Source organism: Perna viridis, chromosome 1, assembly GCF_037379345.1.
Source record: "Perna viridis isolate PV_CMFRI_1.1 ecotype Kerala chromosome 1, ASM3737934v1, whole genome shotgun sequence".
NCBI classification, from domain to species: domain Eukaryota; kingdom Metazoa; phylum Mollusca; class Bivalvia; order Mytilida; family Mytilidae; genus Perna; species Perna viridis.
Genome location: NC_142445.1, coordinates 35,997,532 through 36,021,558, shown reverse-complemented (window position 1 = coordinate 36,021,558; position 24,027 = coordinate 35,997,532). Strand labels below are relative to the sequence as shown.

The window sequence follows — 24,027 nt, the reverse complement described above, 5'->3', positions numbered from 1 at the left end:
GGTACTTTTCCATCATCGTCCGTAGTGTGCAATACTGAGTAATCAGAAGTGTCATAAACAATCTATTCTGTTTATTTTGAATTTTTTTATTTCATCTGCTTCACATTTGAACTTTTTCAATACTTGGTTTATATTATTTTGGTGGTTAAAAAATTCCTCATATCTCATTTTTTGTTATCAAATATGTTAGTCTTGCAGGCTGTTGCTTCTGTGAGCTAGCGCAGTAAAGATCTGGCTCAGTTTGTCGGACTAGTAGAAAGAAGGGTTGTATGATCGTTGTCATCCTAAAATGCATGAAATATCTGCAATATGATGTTAAACTACAATCAATCAATCAATCAATCTTTGGGGCATGTCTAAATTTGGTAATTTAAAGGATCAAAATGAATAAATGAAATTCAAAATGTGTCCAAAACTTCTATTTTTATCCTGATTTTACCACGTAAGTCTTCCTGTGATGGACATTTGTGTTAAATCCTTGTTCTCGTCTGGTAGAAATATTGTATTCTTAAGATAATTTAATCAAGTTGGCGCTGTTATGTTATGTAGTGTTCAATAATCTCTAAATCTAAGGTTATCTTGATTAAGAATTTGAGGCCCAAATGGGGTGGCAAGAACAGGACGATGCATGCAGATTTTTCAAGTTCAGTTAAATAGAATTTTTTTCCTTTTATCAAGGATTTCTTCTTGTTTCAACTGTTGAAATGATAAAACCTACAGGAATTGAAAGTATAATTTCTACGAGGAAATATGATCCATTTTGATGACACCTCACTGTGACTGTTTGTTTGATATGATTCAATAATAGCAGATTTATTGTACAAAGTTACCAGTAGATATTGAATTAGACACACTGAGATTGATTATTGAGTACCTGAATGTCTTATGTCACCAGAGTCTAGCTGTGGTTATTGGATTTTACCAGGATTTCCTTGCTTGGTGGTTGAAATGGAATATTGTCATTCATTCTCATAGTTTTCTTCTCTATAGTTTGTGCTTGACTATGCATGGAAACTGAATGTATTAGGTTATGGCACGACTGACAGTAATGATTAGTTATAGTCTTATTTCTCTTGATTTGTCTCTAATCAGGTTTCCTACAAATTTCCTAGGCACAGTTCTTGGTATGCTGCTGTTTCCTGCCTGTTTCTCTGATGCTAGCATTTTTTTGTTTTGTTTTGCTTTTTTTAATTTTCATACTTCTCTATCATAGATTGCTTGTAAAATATATTGAATTATTTTTTCAAAGCTGTAATGTTTGATAGACCTAAAGGGGAACTTAGAGCACACATACATGGTATTGACATTTATAGTTTATGCAATAACTGAGCTTTTTACTTTTGTTTCTTGGAATGTTTTGAATTTCTTTAGAAATGTTTTCAAATTTGGATTAATCTCGAAAAATGTTTGCTTGAACTTTAAAAACATGACTTGATATTTTATTTAAAAAGTCATGTATAGTTCAATAAATATATTATAAGACCTAATTAGATCCATTTCTTTGGGGAGAATTTAGATATTTTGATGTCATCATTCATATAACAATTGATGGGAAAAAATTGGAGTGTAAGAAAGTGAGATTGTTCAAGATACTTCTGTAACTTTACACCCAGTAACTTTTTAACTATTTATTTATTTAAAAAAAATAAAATATATTAGGAAGTCCAATTACATTGTCATCTTCAAAAAGTCAAAAACATGTTGATCATTGAAAGGTATCAGAGAAAAACTGAATGTCTTTATATTGCTCCTTCACACTCAGATACAGAAACAGCTGATGTTAGATGTCATGTGGGTTGACAATGTGAAAGACCTGACATAGAATTGAAAAGTTTGTTTTATTTGAGTTTATTAAAAATGAAGAAATTTAAAGATTTTGACATTAAGTAAATCATTTGGTACATGTATCAAAGTATGTTGGACATATTTTCATGATAAATTTAGTGATGGACAAACATTGGATATTCTGTTCAGTATCTGTGTCTTTGTTTTGCCTAAGGTCAAAGAAGGCAATTAAATGTCTGGAGATACTATCCTTATAATAGGAGTCAGACCCCTTGACAGTCGCTGGGAAAATAGTTTTAGAAGATACTATAGCAGTCAATACCAAGATATTTCATAATTCATAATTTTTTGTTGTTATTCTCTATAGGAGAATTAGGAAAGTATTTTGTAGGTACTATAAAACCTGTCAAAACCTAACCTTGATTTAACCTGTCTAAAGCAGACACTTTATAAAGTCCCTTTATATCAGTTTAATGTATTTTGAACTAGGCTTACCCAAATTTCTGTCTAAATAAATTCAACTGTCCAAAAGGGATTCAGTGTAGAAAGGCTTTTCTCTACTGTTTTCAGTGGTAAGGTAAAATTCATTGATTCATCAAATTTCTAATTCATTATCTACGTAATTGTTTAGTTGGTAATTTGAATTCGAGTTTTTAAAGAGACTGCATTGGTTGTTTCTCAAAGCATTAAACATGTGTCTTACTTAGAATTGGTTATGTACTCCACAGTTATGTCCCTTGTGTTGCTATGTTACTGGTAGCCAAAGTAAAGAGCATTTGTTTCTCAAGCATAATAAGTCATTGAACAGTTTTTTTTTTCTTTTTTTGTTGTTGATATATTTGGAATTGTAAGACAAAACCATTTTATGTTGGAGTGGCTTTGGACATATCTTGTTGAATAAAGACAATTTTCTCTTTTGAATGACGTTGGTTAAAAAGCTATGATGAAACGTGTTTTGTGTCCTATAGGAGATAATGTCTTATCTATCACAGGTTAAGCTTCACACCTACAAAAAAGATACATATATTTTTTAACAGAAACAAAGCACCTAATAGTTTCATCTAGACTATACAAATTACAGCTTTTATACAGTATATTTGCTTTCGAAAATATAAATTTTTTATCTGGCTATATTTTGGAAGTAAGTTGTATCTAGAGATATCAATAAAGGAGATTAAACTAGAGAAAAATTGGGTTTTGTCAGAAAAGTAGATTGTTTTATTATTCCCCATGGTAAAATATGTATTTTATGGAATGTTGGTAAAATAGTTATACAGTGGAGTTATGATAGTATTGATTTTAAATAAATTATGATCCATTTTTGATGAATGGCAGGAAATAGAATCAGATAGCATACCATGTAGAATCAGTTGACCTTGTAACATTGATTGGAATTTAGACAATGATCCATTTATCTCATGATGGAAGGCCAGGTCTCTCTTGGATTCCGTAACTTTAGACTTCCATTTAAATCCTACAGGACTGCTATCTACTATTAAAGCAGTATTTAAGCATGACCTTGATAATGGATTGAATTTTTTTGGACATCCATTTATCTGAGTTGAATTCCATAATTTTACATTTTGCCTTTAAAACCTGTTTTCCCTTTCTTAATGGGGTGCTATTTACAATGAAGTATTTTAGCATGGCATTGAGATAGATTAAATTTTTTAGACATCTATTTAACTGATATGGTAGTGGCAGATTTTCTGTTCAATTGTGAAACCTGAGAATTTTCTTTTAAATATAGCAAGAATGGATATGATGAATATGTCAAGGAGACAACAACCCCACTAGGATGAAAACCATGTTTTCCATTATTTGAAGGCTACCATGCAGGTTTAGTTACATGACCTTGAGAGTGATTGGAATATAAGAATCAATTTACACATTACAAATCATCCAATGACAGGTGTTCTGTTGGAATTTGAAACTTGAGATTTTCTCTTCAATCATGTTTTCTGTTATTTGATGGCAACTGTACATTTTTTTTTTTATCACAAACTTGAGACTGCCTGGAAATATTTAATAAAACTTTTAAATTATGATGCAATCTTGGTTTCCTGTTTTTAATCCTTTTTTTTGCACTCATGTTACTTATGGATATAATGCTTTCAACTCCCAGACCTGAAATGTAATTGACTTGATGATCTATTTTATTTATGAAAATTGTGAATTAAATAGAAAAGCAAAGAAAAAAGTACCCTTGTATATGGTAAGGGTAAACAGATTTTATCCAGTCTGGTTAGGAAAAGTCTCAGAATCAGATCATAAATAAATCTGGACTGTTTCTTCAGCTGTTTGTATAGGATAATTTTTCTTTTTTGTAGGTGTTAAGTTTCCCACTTTTGGCAGGAATCTCCCAATATGTCATAAAAGAATAATCTTCGGCTTACATGCCCATATAGAAGTGGGAGAATTAGCCATATTTTGACATTTCTCCTGTCTTATTTGAATTTTCAGCTTAAAATCATAGCAAATTACTTCAATTCTTGTCAAAACAAATGGATCTCGAACTCATCATGAAGACTATTAATTTACTATAATTGCAGTATGGGGAAACATTACATGTCATCTTTCAGGGAGGGGATGTCACAAGAAATGGTTACAGTAAAATTGGAAGTTAAGTTCAAATAAGGTCTGTTTCTAAACATAAAACAGGTCGCGAAAACAAAACCTTGGCCAATCTCACCAAATTTTGATAGGAAGAAATCCTATTTTCGAATTTTTGAAGGTTTATACCTATGTTATATGGAACGTAAAATGGATAAGTAGTTCCTTTTGAAAGTACATGTATTTATCTTTAGGATTCCTTTTTTTTTGAAAACTTTTTACATGTGGTAAAAAATTCTGTTTAAAGATATTCTGAAGACTTGATCTGATGTGATAGAATCATAAAGAAGACTACCTGTAGCTTGACTGAATTTTAAGTAGATAGGATTTTATTGTTGATAAAGGGCATTGTTCCTTCTTTTAAGATGGTTATTTGTGTGAAAGGGAATTCTGAATGGAATCTCTTTTAAACATAATTTTCCCATTACATCTTGATATTGTTATGCAACATCAATAAGAAGTATTTCAATAGTATTGGAATGTATACATTCTCCAGAAATCAAACAGTTACAATGCATGTTTTCATGTAATGCAGCCATTTTCAAAGGTCCAGAGAACAATGACAAGTACACTGGTACTGGGTAAGAGGCTGTCTATGTAAAAATCAGGCAGATCTTATGCTATGGGTGGCACAATACATGTATAACTTTATTCCCACTGATGTTTTGTTCCAGTGTAATATTTATAACATGTATGTTAAATAGTACAGTGAATTTTGAAAATCAACAATGCATGGGTCAGAAAATGTCTCCCTAACAAGACATTGAAGACATATTATTTCACTTAAGTACAATTTTTTTAACATATAAACTAATAAACAAAAGTGCAGAACAACCAAATTATGATCAAAATAAAGAGTTATTTCCATTTTTCATTGAACTTCAATGCTTTCTATGTTATTTATTTCTCTTTAATCATTGCAGTTAAACAGAAACCAACATTGATCTTTTAAAAAAGGATGCATTTGTGATATGAAATGGATACAAAAAATTTTGAAAAAAAATTTGTCATATGCTACCCACTGCCTGGTTTTTTCATGGACACTTTTTTTCACAGAAATTGCCATTTTAATTGGTTAAATTCATTAAAGGTAGATCAACTCAGTCAAATAAAAACATTTAGATTTTTTCCGGAGAAATTTTATTGCAGTTCAAGTTTTGTGAAGTTTCCATGGAAACTACATATATCAGTATTTGTGGATCAATGAAATTTATTAAGTGTAAGTGTTTGTAGGAATCAGGCAAAATAGGAAAAATCCGAAACCTGCATGTGAAAAACCCACTGATCTGACAATGTAATATCACTCAAGGATAATTTCTCTATTTGAAAAGACCTTTATTTGATCTCTGCATCACAGGCTTTGCTCAGCAATTTTTCATTAGAATCTTAGAAAAATGTTTTTGACAGTTATCTGCCCTTGAAATGTTTTTTTCTGTGTATTTCAATGAAATTATTACTCAATTTACCACAGGGATATTGAAAATCTTGTCAATTTTTCCTTGATTCAAATGGCGCAAATAGACAAATTTAACTTTCAAAATGGTGTTTTTTTTCATACCATGTTTCACCCACTGCCTGATTCTTACAGAGACTGACACTTAGTTCTTATTTATATACCTATTGTAAATATACTAAGTTTTGCAATTAGACAAGAATTTGAACAGTGAGTCGAAAGTGTCCACAGGTTAAATAATGTTTTCTTTTAACTTTTTTTTATAGATATAAATTACAAAGATTATCATTTTTTGTATAGTTTATGTTCAATTATATTTATTGAAAAAAAAAAACCAAACAAACAAAAAAACATTGTAAAATTCATAGATAGGCATGCCAACTCATATATGATTTCATGATGGAAAAAACTAATAAATATGACAAATTGTAAAAAATCATTCTTGTCATTTATTCCAGGTTGCCCAGCTGTCTAAATTTCGTGAAGGAGGAGGCCTTGGTATAAGTCTAGAAGGGACTGTAGATGTTGAAAATGGAGTTGAAGTCAGACCCCACCATTACATAAGGTCTATCTTACATGATGGACCTGTGGGACTGAATGGGAGATTAAAGGGTGGTGATGAACTATTGGAGGTTTGTAAAAGAACTAGAATTATAATTTGTGATATAAAGGCAAAAACTAACATTAAATATTGGAATTAAAACTGTTCCCATTGATTATTACAATGTATATTTTCTCTAAAGCAGTTTGAATTATTGTCCAATTAACATTTGTTTTTTTTTTTTTCTGGAAAATAAATTATAAGCTTAATTAAAGCCATTCGCACACATGTAGCTGTTAAATATAGTAATAAGTTAACATATGGTACATAACTCTGAAAAGATGTGCACAATGATATAAAAGTACTAATATAAAGTACCGCTATCGAGCGGTAATTTCACAAAAAGTCAAGTATATAAAGTTTGTAGTATGTAATAATAACACAATATAAATGGCTTTGTGACGGTTTTACTTAGATAATTTTACAATCATGACTTTTTGTAAAATTGACTGCAGGACTTGTTTCTTTAAAATTGTTACTTAATTACAAATTATAGCTTAAACATTAGGGAGGTAATAGAATGAATGCCTATGTAGTATCAAAACATGTTATTTAATGTTGGAGTTCATACTATAAAATCATTGGCTCTTAGTTAAGTACATTTTTAGCTCACCTGGGCAAGGCCAAGTGAGCTATTGCCATCACTTGACATCCATCATCGTCCATCTCCGTCGTTGTTGTCGTTAACAATTTTTCAAAACTCTTCTCCTCTGAAACTACTTGACCAATTGGAACCAAACTTTGTATGAATGTTCCTTGGGGTATCCTGCATAGAACTGATGTGGAGATTTCTGATCCATTGAAAAACATGGCCACCGTTACTAAGAATAGAACATGGGGGTCAGACAGTAGTTTTTCACATATATCTCCTAAACCGTTAGGTTTAGCCAAATTCTGACATGGGTTAAAAGTGTCAAAATTTGGTGAAAATCTGTTGACCCATGTTGGAGTTATAGCCCTTTTTGGACATTTTTTGCTGTTTTTAATGTTATTATTTTAAAAAATCTTCCTCTCAGAAACTACTACAGAATTTAATGAAAGTTGATATTTTTGTTTTAATGGGTATCCTTGACAAAGTAACCGTTTGGATTTTTGATCTGTTATATAGCATGGCCGCTGTTACTAAAAATAAAACATAGACAGCAGATTTTTGCATATACCGTATTCTTCCGTGTATACCACACACTTTTTTTCAACTTTTTTTTTGCTCCAGAAGAGGGATGCTCGGTATACACCAAAACAATGAGTTACTAGATTTTTTTTCTAGAGACATAATTTTCAGGTCCGTAGTTTTCTGAAATCGGAACCAAAGTCGTCAACTAAAAACAACATCGAGCCATTGTATTTTTGAGAACCGGTTTATGTGAAATAAACAATTTAAGTTTTACTGCTATTTAGGTTACAGACCACCAATTCACAAAATCCAAATGAGCATTTGGAACGTATGCAAAAATAGTCCTACGCAGAAATTACCCCCTGTTCCTCATAGTGCTTTAAAAAAGTTCTCATTTTATTTTAAAAATTTAAACAGTTTCTGAAAGCCTAATCTCGATAATGATTTCTAAATATACCCCTATCTTGTGAAAACACTAGGATTTCCCATGCTATTTATAGACCCTTCACTTCCGGTGACCAGTACTGCACTGCAAGTCTGCTAACCCCTCATGCCATTATGAGGATTGTGAGCTGACATATGTTGAATCATGCTGATATATAGTCCTCTGCAGGTTAAGGTTAAGATAAAGTCCAGAGAAGCCATTGAATATAGTGAAATAAGCACAGAAGCCTATGGGAAGTGGAATTAGTGGTCTCTAGCCTTAAGCTGAAGCCATGGCAAAATGAAAAGTTTCTTGGAATAGCTATAAACTACTTGAAAATCTTGTAAACTTTGTTATGAGAGGAATACACTAAAAAAATCCTTCAGAATATGCATTTTTTTAATATATAGTTCCAAATTATGGAAAATAGGTCTTTTTGGCTGATTTTTATGTTCTATCTTGTAAAAAGTGTAGAAAATTTAGTAAAAATATCAAATATTGAACTTTGAAGGCTATATTTACCTAAATATAGTGGTAACCAGCACTTGAAATCAAGTTTTGTGTAGATTTTAGCAAAAATTTGGTTAGAAATGAGGAAACACTCACTTTTATTACTGCGGTTAAGGACATATAAGCATTTGCCTATGGCAACATGGAAATTCCAATTTTAAGTACTTTTTTTGCTTTAGGTGCCCTTTACTGGTCATGCTTTAATGTGAAAACACTGTATTTACAAATTTAAAGCCAAAGATATCACATTTTGTGAAAATTTAAAGATTTGGGGTTTTGACATGGGATCAAGAAAAAGGGGGAGGCATGTCAGAAATTTAAAAAAAAAAAATACACCAATTTTTCAGACAGTGATTACTTTTAAAGGCTATCTCTTTATTAGTATTGTTAAAAAATAAGTAGTTATTGATTTTTTTAATTTGAAAAGTCAGAAAAAGGTCTTTGCAAATATTTAAGGCATTTAAGTATGGTAGAATATTGTCACTTTTTTGCTCGCACAACTTGGTTAACCTATATTTAAAAATCAAATATTTAAAAAAGTGCTTGTCACATTTCACTGAAACTTTGTAAATTCATTCACTATGTGTATAGGAAGGTACTTGCATAGTTATTTATTTTTTCTCAGACAAAAAATGACTCTAGGTTACAGACCACCAATTCATCCAATGAGCATTTGGAACGTATGCAAAAATAGTCCTACGCAGAAAATACCCCCGTTCCTCATAGTGCTGTGAAAAAAGTTTTCATCTCATTTAAAAAATTTAAACAGTTTATGAAAGAAAAAACATTTCTGTACATTTTATAGGTGCAATTTGCTTCTTGTGATATGAAGCCTAATCTCCATAATGATTTCTAAATATACCCCTATCTTGTGAAAACACTAGGATTTCCCATGCTATTTATAGACTCTTCACTTCCGGTGACCAGTACTGCACTCCAAGTCTGCTAACCCCACATGCCATTATGAGGATTGTGAGCTGACATGTGTAGAATCATGCTGATATATAGTCCTCTGCAGGTTAAAGTTAAGATAAAGTCCAGAGAAGCCATTGAATATAGTGAAATAAGCATAGAAGCCTATGGGAAGTAGAATTAGTGGTTTCTAGCCTTAAATAGTTATTTTATCCATCAGTGCTGTTTCCTAGCATTCCATAGTTCAAATCAAATCAAGTTATAACTTCTTCACCTGTGTGTGATGGAGCGTTAAATACACAATACCGGGAGTGCCAACCTGTCCTCGGGCCCATTGTCATTTAATTATGAAATAACAAAAGATCAATTTAAAAGGTGAAACAATTATTACTAGTCCTTTAATCCACTTGATGAACTGTTATCAATACATAACTTGGCAAATTAAAACATCTTTTTTGTAAACGGTCGGACTTGACGCCATTGTTTTAATGAATTACCTGATTTGTATTTGAACAGGAAATGTAAACATTTCAGCCGACTCCAATACATCGCTATTTATAAACTATTTTAATCAATAAATGGCTTGCAAATGCAGGGAAACATAGAAAATACTTTTATTTAAAAGATTAATGATGAAAAGATATGCATTTCGGGAAATTTACCGGAATCCTTTCATCTCAATGTGGTCTTCTGCTGGTGATTTTTCCTCGCTTCCCAGTGCACGTTTTACATGAAAGCTAACTTTTTTTGTGCATCTCCCTTGCCAAGAAGGGGGTGCGTTGAATACACAGATGCGTCTAATACACGGAAGAATACAGTATCTCCAAAACGGTTAGGTTTAACCAAAATCTGACTGGGGTAAAATTATTCAGCATGAAGAGATCTATCTGTGGTCAAATTTTGCTGAAAATTTGTTGACCCATGTTGGAATTGTTGCCCTTTTTGGACGTTTTTTGCTGTTTTTGATAATATTACTTTATAAAATCTGCTCCTCAGAAACTATTCTGCAAAATTCAATGAAAGTTGGCATTTTTGTTTTATAGGGTATCCTTAACAAAATGATTTTGATCGCTGAAAAATCATGGCTGCCGTTTCTAAAAATAGTACAGTGGGGTCAGACAGCAGATTTTTGCATACATCTCCAAATCTGTTAGGTTTAGCCAATAGCTTTCAATTGCTGAAATGATCCTTATTATAGGGCTTACAAATGTGTCCAATGAATCAAATGGAGTCAAAATTGTGTGACAACTCCTTGTTAGAGTTATTGCCCTTAAAATGCAAAAGTTTAACCAGGTGAGCGATTCAGGCTCCTGGGAGCCTCTTGTTTATGTTAAATACCATATATACATGAAGTAATTATTGGATTTCTTCTTATTTGCTAAAAGAATTATAGTGATACATTAGCTTTTAAATTAGACTCATTGTGTGACGTAATAAAATGAGACGCAGAGTCGTCAGATTTTGAATTTTTCACTTTTCAAAGACAACCCAAGGGAACAATACCATTTTGCTGTCTTTAATTTACTATACAAGAAATTGATCCCAACCAAATTGGATAAAACTACTTAGCTCAAAAGACTAGTAAAGCAGTTGGAAAAAAACAAGCTATTATAGAAGGAAGCTGCCCATTAATTGTCTGTTTAGCTAACTTTGCCTTCCTTGCACGAAATAAGGCTGGCAGTAATTGGCCTTTAATTGTGGGTCAAAACAATAATTATAGAATTCAATTAGAGATCAAAAGACAATAGACATCTTGTCAGAATGGATATTGTTTCTGTAGTGGTAATGATTGTAGCTTGTTATTGATTCTTCCTTACATGAGACATCAATCACCGATTGGATCATTTCCCAGTAATCTTTTGTTCTAAATGACTCGTGACATGGGTTATGTAACTCGCTTAAGATTGATTGCTTGTCTTTACTCATTCTGACATTTTGCCAGGTTATAAGAAAAATAACCCCCACTTTATGCAGTTAATAGGTTAACATTTTTTTCTCTTTCCGTTTAATGGAAGTTTGAATGAGATTATAACATTACTATACTATTGGTTCCACTTTATCTTTCAAAAAGTGTTCTATAATCATTATGAAAGCACTTTTTAGCTCACCTGGCCAAAGGCCATGTGAGCTATTGCCATCACTTGGCATCTGTCGTTGTCAATCGTCATCGTCGTTACACAAAACTTCTCCTCTGAAACTATGTGACCAGTTGAAACCAAACTTGTAATGAATGTTCCTTGGGGTATACTGCATAGAACTGATGTGGGGATTTTTGATTTGTCAAAAAACATGGCTGCCGTTACTAAAAATAGAACATGGGGGTCAGACAGTTGTTTTTCGCATATATCTCCTAAAGCGTTAGGTTTAGCTAAATTTTGACTGGGTAAAAGTATTGAGCATGGTGAGATCTATCTCTGGTCAAATTTTGGTTTTAATTTGTTAAGCCATGTTGGAGTTATTGCCCTTTTTCAACGATTTTTGCTATTTTAAATGTTATTTCTTTCAAAAATCTTCTCCTCTGACACTACTTGACTATTTGAAACCAAACTTTTTTTAATGTTCCTTGGGGTATGCTGCATAGAACTGATGTGGGGATTTTTGATTCATCGAAAAACATGGCTGCTGCTCCTAGAAATAGAACATATGGGGCAGACAGTAGTTTTTCACATATATCTCCAAAGTTTAGGTTTATCCAAATTCTTTCAGTAGCTGAAATGATCCATATTATTAGGACTACAAAAGTCTTCAGACTCCTTGTAAGAGTTATTGCCCTTGAATGGGGAAAAATGACTTTTTTTTTTTTTTTTTTTTTTTTTTAAATAAAGTTTTCAGTCAATATCTTGAAAACTATAATAGAGTAAAAGAAACTTTCAATTGTTGAAAAGATCTTGTGATAAGTCCTACCAAAGACTTTTTGAGTCTAAATTGTTGGACAACTTCTTGTTAAATGTTTTGCTTTTGAAAGGCAAAATTCAACGAGGTGGGTGATTCAGGCTCCTGGGAGCCTCTTGTTTTTGTGGGTATAAGTTTAACTTTGTTCAGCAAAAAAAAAAAAAAATAATTCATAGGTCTAGCATAACTATTTATTAAAAAATCCTCTTAAATATGTAGTGAATTGACTCTGATACAGTTTTTTATTTACAGGAGTATTAATTCTGTAGGATTTGGTTGTTTTTTTGGGTTTTTTTTTTTTTTTTGTACTTCTTGGACAGCTAGATAATTTGGGAAGTCACATCATGAAGTATTATTTGCTTCTTATGTTGTTGATTGCTTTAAAAAAGAATTATGCAACAGTGAGATCTGTCGGTCCAGTCAGTCATCATACTATGATTCAATAAGTTAACATCATGGACTGTATGCAGTTGTCTATTTAGGAATATCTAAAATTGGTCATTGAGACTGATATTATTAGCTACTGCTAAATTAGTTGTAGAATCATAAATTTTTAATTGCTTATAAATTTTACATTTGCTTCGTTATACTTAGAATCAAAGGATGCCACTGTGGCTTTTGGGAATTTATTTTTGGAGAAGACAATAACACTTTATTGTTCATGTACTTTAAATTATACATCACTTATTGTTTATGATAGTCATACTTTCTATGGGAAAAAAGGAGATATTAGTTTGAAATAACAATCTAAAATTAACGAGTGAGTTTATATAATAAAAAAAATAGTCATTTGGTAATAGTGAATAATTCAGATATGATCACTTGTACCAAGAACACCACAAGACTTCACCTTGATCATACATCATACAATGAATCTATCTAAACCAAGCCCGTAGAATTTGGTTTCAACAGGTGTTCAGTTTATCCAGGTCCAAAGTACATTTAAACTGACACAATGAGACTTAAAAAAAAGTGTCTGGTTTAGAAAGGTTAATTCAGGATTCAGTTTAGACAGGTTTTTGGTGAATTCAGAATTTGGTGTAGACAGATTTATTCTGTTATTACAGAAAATGAAATACTAGGTTAAGAACAATATGGAAATATTGAGTTATGATTTTAGAAGTATTTTACAACTATGAAATTACATGTTGCAGGTTAATGGGAAAAGGCTCCTTGGACTCAACCACAAAGAAGTTGTTGGCATTCTGAAAGAACTTCCTCAGCATGTGCGCCTAGTTTGTGCACGACGTGTTCAGCAACAAAACAACGAAATCTATGCACAACAAGAAGGACAATTCTTTAGGTCAGAACTGAACTCAGGAGTAAATGAGATGGGATTCTTTCCTGATCGGCTGGTCAAAGCTAAGTCAGAAATGGCCATTCCGCCAGCAGTTGACAATACTCCTGTACAGAGCTCACTAAACAAGATGAAGTCTCGGTCATTAGAACCACTGTCAAACTTCGCCATGTGGAGTAGTGAACCAGTGGTTATAGAACTGAAAAAAGGAGACAAAGGTCTTGGATTTAGTATATTGGACTATCAGGTAATCACAAAGCTATTAAGTATCAGTCACTGTAAGAATCAGGCAGTGGGTGAAACATGGTATGAAAAATCCGCCATTTTGAAATTTTAATTTGACTATTTGAAACATCGGAATCAATGAAAAAAGACAAGATTTTCCATATCATTTTGATAAATTGAGTTAAAATTTCATTGAAATGCATCGAAAATGAACATTTCAAGGGCTGATACCTTTGTCAGAAACCTCATTTTCCTAACAATCTGTTGGAAAATTTCTGAGCAAATCCTGTGGTGCAGAGATCAAATATTGGTCTTTCCATATAGAGAAAGCATCCTTGAGTGAAATTATATTGTCAGTTTGGGGTAATTTCTGGGTCTCTTCTGATGATGTCTTTGGTTGATTTTGTTCTGTAATCTTACTACTCTAATCATTTCTATTGGACAGTAAAGGGCTAAAATTAGTCTCCCTCTCTCATCAGTTCTCATGAAAAATGAGGTACACCTAAGGTAAGGGACATAACTCTTATAATCATTGATATGTTTGCATCATGTAAATTTCACCAAAGCCTATCAAGTTTACATTTGAAACAGAATGAAATCAGTCCAAGTTAATTTGATGCTTAGATGAGATTGATGTAAAAAGCTGAATACAAACATTCCAATGATTTATAAGTTGTGTCCCTTACCCTAGGTGTACCTCCTTAAATAGTGTTTCAAGATAAAAAATTGTTACAAGATTTAAAAAGACTGCTTAGATATTTGGTATAATGTTTTTCGCATGATGACTTGTACTGTGTCTCCCCTCTCTTGGTTCTTGCCTATCTACTTCCAGTTTACCATTCCACTTAATTTATCAGAAATGGTTTAGTGATGATGGGACAGGAAGAGGGTATTCTTAGCAGGATATAGTCTGCAACATCTTGTTATGCATATTACTTGTATTTCAAAACAGTTAGTGGTAAATTTAATACTAGAACAGAAATACACAGATGCATTCTAATAGTTTCTTCTCATTTTCATACCCCTGGTTTTTATGTCCATGTCTTTGTCATTACTGCATTTAAGATTACATAAAACTCATTAAAATTTCAAATTTCACCTTAACAAAGATGAACATATCAATATTTTAATGTTTTAGAATGGAAAATGTAATGTTTGCACAATAATGTAATTATAATTCCCCGGTAATGCAAATTAAATTTAAGTTATTGAATATTTCAAAATATCCTGATCGGAATTCCCAAGGCACTCCAGTAATCAAGAACTGATCCATTAGATAAGCTCATGACTTTACATATAAATATGTTGTTAAACTTTAACCATAAATTTTTTACAACTATGATTCAATGTCAAGCTGCTAATATCCTTTGTCATTTCAAGTAGCAGCCTCTGTAAAAAAATCAGGCAGGAGGTTATATATACATTTCAAATAACAACCAAATTTACTTTTATTTCTAATTCGGAAACAGTGACTGACCAAATAACCAGTCTTAATTTTTCATTTGGTTGTTGCATTTTTTAGATATACATTATGATATACATATATTGTACATGAAATTGGCACTTTGAAATAGTTATGTTCATCATGTGGTTGATTTAATTGGAAAATGAATGTATGGTTTTCTCCAAAATATTAATCTGTATGCATAAAAAAACTATAGTATCATGAGAATAAGGTGTATATAAATAAAACAAGTACCATCTTTCAAAAAATAGATAGCTGACGCAGTAAAATATTTCTCTTTTTTTTTAAGTTTCTACATTTCTTTCAAGAAAATAACACATGGCATGCAATTTCAAATTTTCGATTGTTTATTCAAACGCAAGTTCAAAATTTCGATCCAGTTTTCTTGAACGCTACTAAGTTAGCAGTATTTGGCCAATCAGGAAACATAATTGCGATCAGGTGATTTGCGTTTCCATAGAAGAGCGTCCTTAAGGTCAAAGGGTAAAAAGCGAAACTATACTGACTGTGTCGGAAAAAGGCATTGTTTGTTCTTTGGCTTTTTTCTACACCATGAATCATCTCTACCATTGGCAGTGTCTTATATGGACTGATACTTAATGTAGATGATTTATTTTATGTCTGTTTTTGAAATCTCATTTAGGAATAAGTAGGATAGTCTTATTTTATTGGATTTATTCATTCTATGGCTTTCTTGTTTTTTTTTTGTATGATTGAGACTTTCATTAAGATATTATTAGCATAGAAAATATGTCATAAAAAAGGAAATTGATAGAAAATTACAGAAAATAGAAAAAACATTGTATGTAAAAAATAGAAGAGTCTAGAGTTCTAGACATTCAATGCTAGAACTGGTGTTGTTTGAGAAGTTGTTAATCTGTAAATCGTGATAATTTTGTTATTTTTTTTTATTCAGGGCCCTCATAAAAATGTGGTCATCAGTTTTTTTTATCAACAAAAATGATACTAAGATACTTTGCTGTTAAAAAAAAGTAATCTGCTACTTGCAAAGATCATTTTTGTGTCATGTGTCTAATCCTTACAATGATACATGAAAATTGTAAAAAATATTTCAGCAAAACTACATCAGTTTTAGACATATGTGGAGAAAATTTAGAAGGCTGGAATTTCAATTTGCCACAGTAATCTTTTTACACCATGGTTGTTGAAAAAATGGTATACCCAGTAGGCAAACAATTTTGGTAAAGAATTGTGTATTTTCAATGATTTCAAGCATAGTACCAACAATTGTGGACAATTCTGATATGATGTCAACAAATTTGAATTGTTTATCTTTTATGTTTTTTTTTTCCAGACTTCATATTGAATAAAATTTTGGCTGACAAAGTTTTGAGGAAATCTGTGGTTATAGCCCAGAACACTTATTTTAATCCTTATAGAGAAAATAGTTCTGAATATGATTTTATAGAAAAAAAAATGAAATGTTTTATCATTGCAAATTATAAGGGCTTCTTACCATTTAGGGAAAGGAGTAAAAATCAGCATTTTTTTACACTTTGTACAAAATGCTTACTTTTTATGCCTTGCTGCATATTTTAAAGTCATTCTATTATAAATATTTAATCACACCTGTAAATAATTGCCTAAACTGTTCTTGGTTCAACTTCTGCAGTCAAATGAAGCTGCACCTGTGAAGTCACAGTTGCATATCTTACAAAAAGTATGAGGTGTACCAATAAATAATAAATATTATGATGGAAAGGGGGGGGGTGAAAATCAACATTTATTTTTTAGTCACTGTAATACTTAAACTCAGAAATAATGTTAAAACATTATGATGATTCAAAAACTAATCTTAACTTCTGAAGGCTCAAACTGGGATATGTGAATACTAGCAATATAATATATTTGTAGTAATGGCATAGCAATGACTACAAAATATATTGGAGAGTATAGCATATAAGTGCTTATAAAATTTATTGTGTACTACTGATAATTTTACAAAACTTAGCATTACACTGTATTTTGTTGAGGAACTTGTTTTGCTTGAACCTGTTTTAAACAAACCATATATAAAACAAAAATCTGTTGACACCAGATTTTTTCTATGAATCTATTTTCATTCATTTGAAACCTGTGTAAGCTGAACATCTGCTAAAAGCAAACAAATTGATGAGTCATTAAAGAGTTTAGTTTAAGCAGATTTTGCTGTATTTCATAGTTAAAGTTTTTTATTTATATTTAGGATCCAGTAAATCCTGGTGAAACTGTGATAGTAATCAAAAGTCTGGTACCACATGGCATAGCTCAACAAGATGGCCGTCTGATACCAGGTGACCGCTTAATGTTCGTCAACGAGAATAACCTGGAGAATGCAACCCTGGAAGAAGCAGTACAAGCACTGAAAGGTGCCCCTCAGGGAACTGTTCGTATAGGTGTGGCCAAACCCTTGCCATTCCCAAGTGGTTTTCCTGGCCAAAATCAGGTATTGACGTAGAAAGTGTAACGTCATTTAAATGTAAAAGAATTTTGGCATGGTTTGTGAGATCTTAATAATTCATAAGTATTGGCTTCAAGAGCTGCAGATTCCTTTTACTTTGGAAATTTAATGATATAACATTAAAGGAAGTCCACAAGTATTGTTAATACAAAAGAAGATACCATCAAAATGATGGAATAAAATACTTTTCTTTCCTTTTCTTGTGAATTGCCTTTCCTATTGTTAGGTGTTTAAATATCAAAAAGGTGATTATGATATTATTTGTTTCTTCTGGTTGATATAATTATTAAGTATCAAGGCCAACAAATGATATTTACTTGGTTCTCTGGCTCTCCATCTATGGAGTGTTTCATTAACTTTTTGTTGTTGAAGTCAATCAAATAATAAGCAAACAGCGCCAACATCAGTATTTTTTTCCTGGCTGTTAACAAATGCAAATAGCGCTCATCAATGTTTAGTAGCAATAATATAGGGGTATTGCAAGACTACTGGGGAACATTATCCCAAGTAGAATTTAATATTGCACAAGTTTTCAAACTTAGTCATGTTTAAAATGAACGTGGATAACATCACAATTTTTTTACCGTATTTGCACTAGTGCAATGTGGAAATTTATTGCTGGCTAACATTGCATTGCTTTCTATGGGGAAATTTTATTGCTATACAATAAAAAAAAAATACATACCTCCAATGGTTTTCATAATAAATAGCTTGAGAGCCAAGATATTCTCTTTGAATGGCAATATATGTCACAAAAATGAGTTATGTATCTTGGATTATAAATCAGCATTATACATAAAAGTCTGTTCTATAAATACAGAAATGGACCAATTTTAAGGTAATGATAATTTTCTCATTTTCTACTGGTACACAGAGCTTTAGTTTTCAGGCATCAATTTATTTGCTGAACATTTTTCTTTATTTTGAGCATGTTCAAAATTGGGATGGTTTGCATACTATGCAATGGAAAACATTTGATATTTTTTTATTTGTTAGTTTGCAGTGAAAAGTTCAAAGCAGTTTTTTCAGCTTTTACCTCGCTGGTTTGTTGGTAATTGTGCTTCACTTGGCGTCTGTCAACTTGTGTTTACCCTGGTATTTGTGGTATTAAGCAAATATAAAGCAGAACAAGTTATTTTTTATCTTCAGAACTTACTGTAAACAATATAAAACCATATGGAACTTGAATTCAAATTTTGATACCCACTTCCACATTCTAGGTTGAAGACCATCACTTTTTCTTGAAGTTAACTATGATATTTGTTGTAAAATCTAATGATAAATTGATCAATCATAGAAGAAAATTTCAACTTTCCTTATAACATATAATTATCTACTTTCAAGTGGATGACACTCTAGATGGAAATTTTTTTTGAAAGTAAGTTTTTAATTTTGCAAATATTTGTAGTAATACAAACTTCACGATAATTTAAGTTTGTTGATGTCATATCACTGATTCATGTGGTGAGCAGTTCAGACTTATTTGACCAACTCTTGGTAAATGGATAGGTTATGGCGATACTTTGGGAAGTTCTTTAAGCCTATTGCATGTTTTTATTACTTCACAGAATGCCACTTTACCATTTACCAATGCTGCTAATTATGATGTTGGCTATGGTTTCCCTACTACCCCTCTTCCTGCACCGCATGCTGGATACCCTCCTGAAAATGTACAACGAACAACAGTTGTGGATGATAGTGCACACTTATATGCTACTGTTAAACGAACTGAATCTTCTTCAACAAGTGGGAGAGAGGATAAATCTAATAGAGACAGCTTTTATGAAAGCTCAGAAGATGAAAAACAAATGAAGGTAAAACCAGTTGTTTCCCCAAGGACTAATATTCCTCCAAAGAACAAATTCCAAACATTTGAAAATGAACAAATTATTGCTGAAATAAAATCAACTCAAGTTTATGCAGAAAAACCACAACATCTTCCACCGAAACCACACCCACGATCTCACCTTTCTGATTATCTCAACGCATCAGCTGATATAGCTGATGGGAATGATTTTGAGCCAAAAGTAATGGCTGAGTTGTCACCACGATCCCAGTCTCCAGTGGATTACGAAAATGCATCTTCAATTCTTCCATCTTATGAAGAGGCTGTTTCAGGAGACATGGAATTCAACACGGATGACATTGCTGCACCACCTGTACCTCCTAGAGAGGAGAGTAACCAAATTGGAGAAATCACTATCAATAATGCATTTGAACAGGTTGAAGAGAAGTTGATTGATTCTGATCATTCTTCAGATGAGGTATTTTTTTTTTTTACAGTTTAGTTGAAATTACTTAAACATACTCAGAATATATAAATGGAGCAAAAATACTATCTGTGTCGTAACAAAATAGGAGTTTTTAACAGAATGATTTCTGTTTTACTGTCTTGTTTTGGTGGCTTAAAGGATTATTTTTGTATTAACTGCATCTGCCTGTTTTTTGTTGTTGCTTTTCATATTTTTTTTTTGGACATTTTTGGGAATGGATAGTCTAGTCTTTTGTTTAATATTTGCTTATGTCTGTAATGTTCGTACTTTTTTTACATAAACTATTAATATTTGTATAGAATTCACCACTAAAGGGGTCGCCATTGAAGCGAACTCCTCCCCCAATCCCGCCTAAACCTGTGTCACCCAGGACACAAGGAAAGACAAAGGTAACATGATGCTGACTTTGTAACACAGGTAGTAGGCATGCACTATAACAAATGTCATTTTTTTTTGTTTTTTTTGGTAACCAGTTGTCAGTTTTGAAAATTTTTGAATCCTCGCAAAAAAATTTAACCAATGAAACTGAAGTTTTCTTATACATCTATCTTGTCATTTTCTTAAGCAAGGATCTATCATGTTTCATGTTTAGGTTTTATTTTATTTCCATGAAAAGAGACCATATATCATGAAATTTCGAACACATTTTCATGATGAACTTTTTCAATTTTAAACAAAATGTACCACTTACTAATTTTGAAATTCATCGTACTGCATTAAATAACTAATGTGAGGCACCAGTGTCAGTGACGCATTTTATTGTTTCCATAGAAACAAAAATATGACAACTGGTTGTCCTGTTTGTATTATAATTTTCATAACTAATAAATCCTTCATTAAGACTAACACTTGCAGGATTCTGGTTTTACCAGGGACTAAAGAAACCCCTTCGTATATATATATATATTCTGGTTGTCTTGTACATGCTTTTATAACTGTCCACTTTAATTAACATTAGTCTATAAAGATTACTGCAGCATTTTTATGATTTGAATGATTACAAAGCTTTATCAAAACTTGTGAGTTTCAGTATTTTTTCCCTCATGACGGACATTTTAATAATGGTATTAAGCCTTTTGTCTATCTGTTTTTGCGATGACATGCCGTTACCGAAAAAAGGTTGGAGGGATTCAGTTTTTTGAACAATGTTCGTTTTGATTGCAGGAAGCACTCTTCTGTATATAGTATTAGTTTTTTATTGTTTTCTGCTGTTTTTTTTTATGACCTGGATAATAACTTAATGATAAAAGGGAATTGATCACTTTGAAATTATACCACAAGGTGTCCTACCCCCAATGGAAGGTTGGGATTGATTTTGGATATTTCAACTGGAACTATTTAGGGATAAGGAGCCAATAAGTGACAATTTTTATTCTTGTCAAATATCTAATGAAATAAAAATTCAAAGCTGTATCAAGTTTGAATGATGTGTCCATACTTGTCTCAACTGTGCAGGGTTCAACCTCTGTGGTTGTATCAGACTGCACCCTGTAAAGTAAAATTGGAAGGAAGGGGAATACATGTATCATGTACAACTGTTAATCAGTACTTCTGATCTAGTTTTATATTTTCCTATAAGTGTGTTAACTATGTGTTAGAAGTGTTTTATTTTTTCATTTTCTTCTTGCCTTTGAAAGTTTATTTGTTAAATGTAGAAGCTTTTGTAGAATCCTACTGGAAATACTTGTTTATAAGGTAGTAAAGGCCTTAATCCAATGCCTTTTTAGATATTATTATTCCATAATGTCAAATGGCAGATCATTTTTATGGGTGTCAATTTTAGTGAATTCTTAATGTAATGCTTTGAAGCAGTTGCAAAGCTTTGTAAAATTTAAATCCACAAAAATTTCAAGCTATATATGTTTATTTATCTGGAAGTATCCCAATTCAGAATGCTTACATGTACATTTTATCCCATCCCATACATATGTCTAGTAGTTTGTTCCAAAATGTAATATAAGCATGTAGCAATTATCTTTATATGAAAGACCACTTTTCCATCTATTTTAAAGTTTATCAATACCATTGAAAGAGGCAGTGGAATAAAAACTAAAATAGTTATAAACTCTTTGTAGTTGAATAGGTGAGGGGTGCACTCTATTCATTAGTTTCTTTCTACCCAGTTATACATTGTTTGGGTTTGTAGTAGAACTTTACATTCATATCAATGCATCATAAACCATGTAGATCTAAATTTACAGGCTGTTTGGCAGTGTAGAATGATTGTTACTTTAGTACTGGTAAAATGTTAGAGTAGAATATATGTATCTAATCTTAAAAAAAATTCTGTGATTCCTTTAACCCTCAAAATTAGCGTCAGTAGGTAGGGTTTTTTTTTGTTTTTATTTTTTAATAAATTTTTAAAAAAATTTATGGATTTGCAGGACATCGAAACCTAACGGTTTTGCTGGTTCTATTATTGGCACTGCTGAATACTGAACTTGTTGTAGCCATGGCCATGTTGTTTCATGTTTTGTAATGAATTTTGAACCTCCACGTCAGAGAGCAAGGCGATTCTAATAATAAATTGACGACGGAAATGCCTACAGTCAGTATTTTTTAAATTTTTTCTGACACTGTCAAAAAAAAATTAGGACCAGCAGGGAAAAATATGGTTGGCTGGGTTACTGAAAACACAGAATTTTTTTTCATGAATTGCTTTTTTTTTTTTAAGATTTGTTTACTCTGTAGAATGTTTTGCTTTTAAATACCATGTTTTCCTTATGAAGGAGGGTCAATTTAAAGAAAATGGAAATCACTATTATACTAGAATATGTCAGCTAAAATATAACTTCAAAAATATATTTTATATATCTTTATTTGAAACCATACCTTTTACTAATGTTTATATTGCTCCTTTCAGGAGGCACCACCACCATTGCCTGTTTCATCCCCACCACCTTTAGACAGTATGACAGGTGCCAGTCTTATGGTGAGTCAACACTGATATTGAGCTTCTTGAAGGCTTAATGTTTGTTGTTTTAAGAGTTTCTGTTGCAGAAGTATTAGTCCCTCAGTGTTCAGTTCAGATAGGGGTCTTACATAGACTTTGGTAAGGTACCAGTATCGTATTGCATATCCCTGAGCGGGTGTACGTCAAAACATGGATGCCATAAAAATATAGTGCATTTTCTTTTTGCCTCTCTACAAACTAATGTTTTGTCAAAAGACATGAACAATGACTTAAAAAATAGAGCAAACATCACACTGTAAGATGAAGAACTTTTTTAAAAGAAAATCTAACATAATATCATAAAAATGTTCCACTGAAAAGGTTGGTTTGGTGAGTGCAAAACGAAAGTGAAAGTAGGGGAAATGGCTATTTATAGTTCAAGACTACTTTTCTGTCCAATCTTCGTGGACTCACCCTATTTTCTTTGCGGGAAATTATTTTTTCACATGTCCTTAGAAATGCTACATAAGTGAAAGTTTTATTGAATCAATTTACATATTTTTTTAAAAATCCTAAAAATATGCACTTCACTATAGAAGTCTATGGGAAAATTAATACGATACTGAGACCTAGTAAGCCAGTTTTTCAAGTAAAGTTGGATATTCAGCAAGTGGTCTTTACCAGCTGAAAAAGTAGTACCCCAATACAGGTAACACTTTTAAGATGAATTAGCCAACTTTTGAACCTGATTTTTTATGGTAGCTCTGGTTTTTTGCATTTATGGTTAATCTTTACCAAATTTGGAAATGCATTTTGTTTTCATGAATTTGTAGGATATCAGTTCAATAAAATTATTATCTTGACTATTTATGATGAGCATATCTATATTCAGGTAACCTAAAGCAAGTAATACTCCTGCATAAAGGATAGTTTTCAAGTTACAACACATTTTAAGTATGTGGTTAGGACTTGAAAATAGTCATTTTCCATACATTGCCTCTTATATATGAAAAAATGAATATTTTTTTTTATTTTTTGTTTTTCTTTCAAATAAATAGCTAAAATGAGTTGCCATATAACTGTGTGGTTGATTTAAACACAGAAATGTC

At 31.8% G+C, this 24,027-nt stretch overlaps 1 protein-coding gene across 13 annotated transcripts in view; it reads left to right on the top strand.

Moving 5' to 3' along the window:
* The window catches only part of LOC148628555 (multiple PDZ domain protein-like), a 157,630-nt gene that overhangs the window by 50,369 nt on the left and 83,234 nt on the right, over positions 1-24,027 (top strand). For 7 of the 13 annotated variants that reach the window (XM_088589983.1, XM_088589994.1, XM_088589966.1 and 4 more), the window contains 7 exons: positions 6,310-6,483; positions 13,459-13,848; positions 17,498-17,737; positions 18,573-18,590; positions 19,321-20,016; positions 20,325-20,414; positions 22,889-22,957. In XM_088589983.1, coding sequence (XP_088446109.1) covers positions 6,310-6,483; positions 13,459-13,848; positions 17,498-17,737; positions 18,573-18,590; positions 19,321-20,016; positions 20,325-20,414; positions 22,889-22,957 — 1,677 coding nt within the window. The remainder of the gene's footprint in view (positions 1-6,309; positions 6,484-13,458; positions 13,849-17,497; positions 17,738-18,572; positions 18,591-19,320; positions 20,017-20,324; positions 20,415-22,888; positions 22,958-24,027) is intronic. The other 6 variants (XM_088590015.1, XM_088590004.1, XM_088589975.1 and 3 more) reach the window with 4 other exon arrangements.